We start from the raw sequence: 6035 nt of genomic DNA, 5'->3' as shown, positions 1-6035 counted from the left end.
CCGCAGTCGACTACGTGGGAGTCCAGCGACATAGCCATTACGCTAACTGCTGGTTCCCTAGAGCTCTCTTCTGAGATTTGCTAACACATCTGGACCACATCCTTAGCCTCATCTTGACTTTTTGACTAGGACAGGGGCCCCAACGTTTCAAGCCAGGAGTTATCCTGTTGTTCCATGAGTCCAGTCAAGCATTGTAAGCCAAGGACAAGTGCAGGATTCCAAATATACTTTTTTTAAAAGAATTATTTTATTTAACTTTATTTATTTTAATTTGACTAGAGTAGGGGAGAGAGAGAGAGAGAGAAAGTGACAAAGCAAACTGCCAGGTCCAGGACTTGAACCACAGAAAGCCATGTGGGAGACCAGTGCCTTTAACTAGCACCTGCTGGCCCCTCTTGTCTTTTATTTTAAAGAATTATTTTATTTTATTGTATTCATCATCATCATTATTATTTTTTCACTTTGACCACAGATACAGTGAGAAAGAGAGAGAGAGGGAAAGCAAACCACAAAGTCCAGGATTTGAACTGTGGTCGGCCATGTGGGAGTCTGGTGCCTTAACCACCATGCCATTTGCTGGTCCCTCATTTTTATTTTTTTAAGAACTATTTATTTTGGGGCTGGCAAGTGGCATGGTGGTTAAAGGCACTGGATTCCCACATGGGTAACCTTGTTTCGAGTCCTGGACCTGGTGGCTTTCTTTCTCACTTTCCCTAAACAGTGTGTACTGATTACCACCAAGCACTCAGAGACCAGTGAGTGTGCTGTGGGCCTAAGAGTGAGGGACTTGATGGAGGCTGCAGTGAGGAGGATTTAACTATGTGAAGAAAAGGTTGTGGGAAAAGAGAGCAGGTATTTCAGGCAGGGGGAACAACATGACCAAAAGCACAGATATAAGAGTAAGTTGGGGGAACCAGCAGTTAGCGTAATGGCTATGTCGCTGGACTCCCACATAGTTGACCGCGGTTTACGTCCCAGGCCCGGTGGCTTAAAACTCACGCCGGGCGCATGTGCATGTGTGTCCAAGTTCCCGAGAGGAGAATGGAGGAGAAGGGATTGCGGTGTGACCATCTCCCCTGGGGGGTGATTTCTCTCTGTCTCTATGTCTCTCTCTGTGTATCTGGTGAGCGCATGCGCCCTATAGTGAAAACCTCTCCAAAAAAAAGATAGTAAGTTGGGAACAGCAGGTGGCATAATGGTTACGTCGCTAGACTCCCACGGGGTCGACCATGGTTCAAGTCCTGGACCCAGTGGCATAACACTCAGGCTGGGCACGTGTGCGTATGTGCCCAAAATCCTGAGAAGGGAATGAAAGAAAAGGGACTGTGGTATGGCCATCCCCCCTGGGGATGCTTTGTCATCTCTCAGTGCTCCATCTCTCTATAGTAAGCACACATGCCCTACAGAATTATTTTTTTAAAAGAATTATTTATTTATTTAATTCCATTTGTTGTTACTATTTTTCAATTTGACCAGATAGGCATAGAGAGAGAAAGGGAAAGCGAGAAAGCAAGCCACCAGGTCTGGGACTTGAACCATGGTTGACCATGTGGGAATCCAGTGCCTTTAACCACCACACCACCTACCAGCCCCAGAAATTTTTTTTTTAAGAGGCTTGTGGGAGAAGAAGGAGCAAATTATGTTGAGAAGCATCAGGGGATAGAAAGACAGGTTGGTCAAGGCATCGAGGGCCAGATATGTACTGTTTCTCAGAGAAACGTGAAGGAACAGGGCTGAAAGCCCAGCCTCACTGCCTTCCTTCTGGACACGAGGTCCAGAAGCTAGACAGGCAGGTGACCTCTGCCACCTTCTCCCAGGACAATGACCGGGGTGAGGAGTGGGAGCGGCATGAAGCACTGCATGAGGACGTGACCGGGCAGGAGCGGACCACGGAGCGGCTCTTTGAGGAGGAGATCGAGCTTAAATGGGAGAAGGGCGGTTCTGGCCTGGTGTTCTACACGGATGCCCAGTTCTGGCAGGAGGAAGAAGGAGGTAATGCCGGCAGCCAGACAAGGGCAGAGTGATCCCTGCTGCGTTCTCTTGGGGTTTTCTGTTCCACATGATGGATTTCCTGGCAGTGAGCCCAGACAAAGAACCAGGGAGCAGGCTTATGTTTATTGTGTCTAAGGGACCAGTTATCCTTTCTGGGAGTGGGGCACCAGTAGAATGGAGAGAATGACCCCCCAGGGGAGATATTTAAAAATACAAACAAGGCCAGCTGGTGGCATGGTGGTTAGGAGGGTGGATCCTAACATGGCTGACCTCGTGGTTCAAGTCCAGACTGGTGACTTGAGAAACACACTGGGTGTGTGTGCATACATGCCCAAAATCTCAAGAGGAGAATGCAGAGAGGATTGCAGCATGGTAAACCCCCTTCCCTTTCTCTCTCTTTATCTCAGGCAAATGTATGTGCCTCTAGCAAAAAAAAAATTTTAAATACAAAGTTTTAGAACTTGTGTCTGACTCTAGGTTTACCTCAGCAGAGCTGAGGGTCCTTAACCCACTCTTCCGGATGCTTTTATATCTCGCAGACTTTGATGAACAGACCTCTGACGACTGGGATGTGGACATGAGCGTGTACTATGACAGAGGTACTGAGCAAGGGTGACACTCCTGGGAGGTGGAACTGGCACTCTGGCTTTCAGTGAAACATGGCCAGATGTGCTTAGGAGAGGCCAAGGCAGGGAATTGGTTCCCTTGAGGTAGCCCACTCAGAAGGTTCTCTCTTAGAACATCTCTAGTTGAATACATTAAGTGCTAGTTGTGCCCAGAGCCTTTTTCCTTTCTTTGTGGAGGAGGAAGACTACGTAGGGACAACCTTAGAAAGCTCTAGATCTTGGGGCCGGCAGGTGGTGTGGTGGTTAGGACGGCTGGACCCCTGCATGGCTGACTGTGGTTCGAGTCCTGAACCTGCAGCTTGCTTTCTCACTTTCCTTCTCTCTGTCTCTCTCTCTCTCTCTCTCTGGCTCTCTTTGTTCAACTTCAGAAAATAAAAATAAAAAAATAAAAATAATGACAATGAATAAAATGAAATAAAACAATTATTCTAAAAAAAAAAAAAAAGAAGAAGAAAGCTCTGGGGACTAGCAGTTAGCATAATGGCTATGTCGCTGGACTCCCACGTAGCCGACCGCGGTTCGCATCCCGGACCAAGTGGCTTAAAACTCACGCTGGGCACGGGTGTGTGCGTGCCCAAGATCCCGAGAGGAGAATGGAAGAGAAGGGATTGCGGCGTGGCCATCCCCCCTGGGGGGGGATTTCTCGCTTTCTGTCTCTCTGTCTCGCTCTGTCTGTCGGGCAAGCGCATGCCCCCTATAGCAAAACCCTCTCAAAAAAAAAAAAAGAAAGCAAGCAAGCTCTGGATCTCATGGGCAGGCCTTGGTAGTAGATGATCAAGAGTACAGGCTCTAGGGACCAGCAGTTAGCTTAATGGTTATGTTGCTGGACTCCCATGTAGTCAACTGCAGTTCGAGTCCCGGGCCCAGTGGCTTAAACTCATACCAGGCGTGTGTGTGTGCGTGTGTGTGTGCCCAAGATCCCAAGAGGAGAATGGAGGAGAAGGGATTGCGGCAGGGCCATCCCCCCTGGGGGGGTGATTTCTCACTTTCTGTCTCTATGTCTCTCTCTGTCTTTCTGGCGAGTGCATGTGCTCTATAGCAAAAACCTCTCCAGAAAAAAAAAAAAAAAAGGAGTACGGGCTCTGGTAAGAGGTGGATTCTGGGGCCAGCTCCATAGCCTAGTGGTTAAGTGAGGCATATAGCACCTGGCCAACCAGAGTTTGAATCCCAGCCACTTGAAAAACACACTGCTTGTGCATGTGTGCCCCAAAACCTGACAGGATGGAGAAATGGAGAAGGGATTGCAACAAGATCATATCCCATTGGGGAATGGTTTCCTCCTCCTCTCTGGCGGGTACACACACCCTCTAATAATTTTTAAATAAATAAATAGATTTTGGAGTAAAAACTGACTGGGCAGGGAGGACAACCAGTTATGTGATGGTTAAGGCAGTTGGATCCCACATGGCCAACTGTAGTTTGAATTCTGGACCTGGCAGCTAAATCAATGCCAGGTGTATGTGTATGTGTGCCCAAAATTCTGAGGGGAATGGAGGAGAAGGGACTATGGTATATCCATCTCTTCAGGGGGGGGTGCTTTCGTACTTTCTTTCTCTCTCCTGTGAGCACATGCATCCTGTGGCAAATTAAAATTTTAAAAAAGAGAGAAAAAGAAAAAGACCTGGGTTCTAATCCCATCTCTGTTATTTGTTGGCTCTGGGATTTCTGTGTGTCATAATTTCCTCATCTGTGAGATGGAGAGCTATGGTTCCTACTCTTGGCAAGTTCCCAGAGATAAGATAATAGGACACATGTAAACAAATAAGTAAATCTCGTGAGGGGGTCCTGGAAACCAGATGTTCTTACTTCTGCTGAGATGGACCCTCCCTCCTGCAAACTGGGTTCTGGTTCCTCAGGTGGTGGAGACAAAGACGCCCGAGACTCTGTCCAGATGCGCTTGGAACAGAGACTCCGTGATGGCCAAGAAGATGGCTCAGTGATAGAACACCAGGTGGGCACCTTTGAGCGCCACACCAAGGTGAGTGTGCAGTGCCCAGTGGACCCATCTTTTCCTTTTCTACCTCCATTCCTTCTCCTCACATCTTTAGCCCTCCAGCTCCTCCTCCTCACATCTTGAGTCTTGTCACTTCTTTCTGCAGGGCATAGGGCGGAAGGTGATGGAGCGGCAGGGCTGGGCTGAAGGCCAGGGTCTGGGCAGCAGATGCTCAGGGGTGCCTGAGGCCCTGGACGGTGACGGTCAGCACCCCAGGTGCAAGCGTGGATTGGGGTGAGTGTGGCCATATGCCCTGGCTTCCTTCTTTCCCTTGGTTTTAAGGTGGGTGCTATCTACTTCTAGGAGATACCCTTAAAACAGAAGTACGTGGCATGGTGGTTGAGGCGCTAGACTCCCACATGGCCAATGTGGTACAAGCCCTGGACTCGGCAGCTTGAAAATCATGCCAGGCGTGTGTGCCTGTGTGCCCCCAAATCCCTAGAGAATGGAGAAGGAATTGCCGTGTGGCCATTCCCCTGGGGGGGTGGCTCTCACTTTCCTGCTGTTTCCCTCTGATGAGTGCATGCCTCCTATGGCAAAAAAACCTAAAACAAAAAACAGAAAAAGAAAACTTGAATCTGTCTGAATTATTATTTAAGACTTAGCCCTGAGGCATTACAGGATCACTGATCCTCTGGGAGTCATTCTCCCATCTGAGGAGTTTGGACTTGGCTGTTGACAGTAAGGAGTTTGTAGTGACAAGACGAGGCACCTGGTTGCTGGCACTGTCCAGCAGAGTCATGAGGTCGGGAGAGCAAAGATCTGGATTTAAAGCCTCTAGAACAAATCAGATAGGTAGTAGCTACTTCCCTGTCCTTTACCCACTGCATTACTGGAATCAGAAGAGCCCTCTCATTAAGAGCCCTTTTTGATCTAGGTACCATGGAGAGAAGCTGCAGCCATTCGGACAACTGAAGAAGCCGCGCGGAACCGGCGTGGGGCTCATCTCCACCATCTATGACGGGCCTCTACCCCAGGACCAGAGCGAGTCGCTGCTGCGCCGCCAGCCGCCCACCGGCATGAAGTTTCGGACAGACTCGGCCTTCGTGAGGGCCTCCAGTGTGCCCTGGACAGCCTGAGGCCGAGTGATGGGTTGGGCCGCGTCACTGCTGGCTGCACACACGCAGCCCTCCACCCCTGCCTCTGCCACAGGGCAGGGCAGAAGGGAGTCGGGACAGCCCTCCTTGAGGCCTGCCCAGGTGCTTGGCTCTGCGCTCACCTGCCCGTCTTACAAACCCCCTTCGCTCCCCGTGGATATTGAGCTTTGTGGCGTCTCCTCCCCGTTGCCTCCGAAATACACGGAAAAGCCGGGCTGACCGAGGCTATCAGCACGCCCTTACTGGGTGGCCATGAAGGAAGGGGGTCGCCGTGAAGGCCAGAGAGAAGGAAAGACGCGGAAGAGAGCAGAGGCGGCCGTGGCGCGG

At 50.0% G+C, this 6035-nt stretch overlaps 1 protein-coding gene across 1 annotated transcript in view; it reads left to right on the top strand.

Annotated features, from left to right (window-relative positions):
- Positions 1-6026, top strand: part of GPATCH3 (G-patch domain containing 3) — a 12107-nt gene extending 6081 nt beyond the window's left edge. Inside the window, 5 exon segments of the mRNA XM_006159461.3 lie at positions 1818-1992; positions 2532-2591; positions 4475-4596; positions 4718-4845; positions 5489-6026. Coding sequence (XP_006159523.1) covers positions 1818-1992; positions 2532-2591; positions 4475-4596; positions 4718-4845; positions 5489-5690 — 687 coding nt within the window. The 3' untranslated portion in view covers positions 5691-6026.
- The last annotated feature ends 9 nt before the right edge of the window (positions 6027-6035 follow it).

This window comes from Tupaia chinensis, unplaced genomic scaffold, assembly GCF_000334495.1.
Source record: "Tupaia chinensis unplaced genomic scaffold, TupChi_1.0 Scaffold000628_1, whole genome shotgun sequence".
In the NCBI taxonomy this organism is placed as follows: Eukaryota; Metazoa; Chordata; class Mammalia; order Scandentia; family Tupaiidae; genus Tupaia; species Tupaia belangeri.
This window is presented reverse-complemented; position numbering and strand designations above follow the sequence as displayed.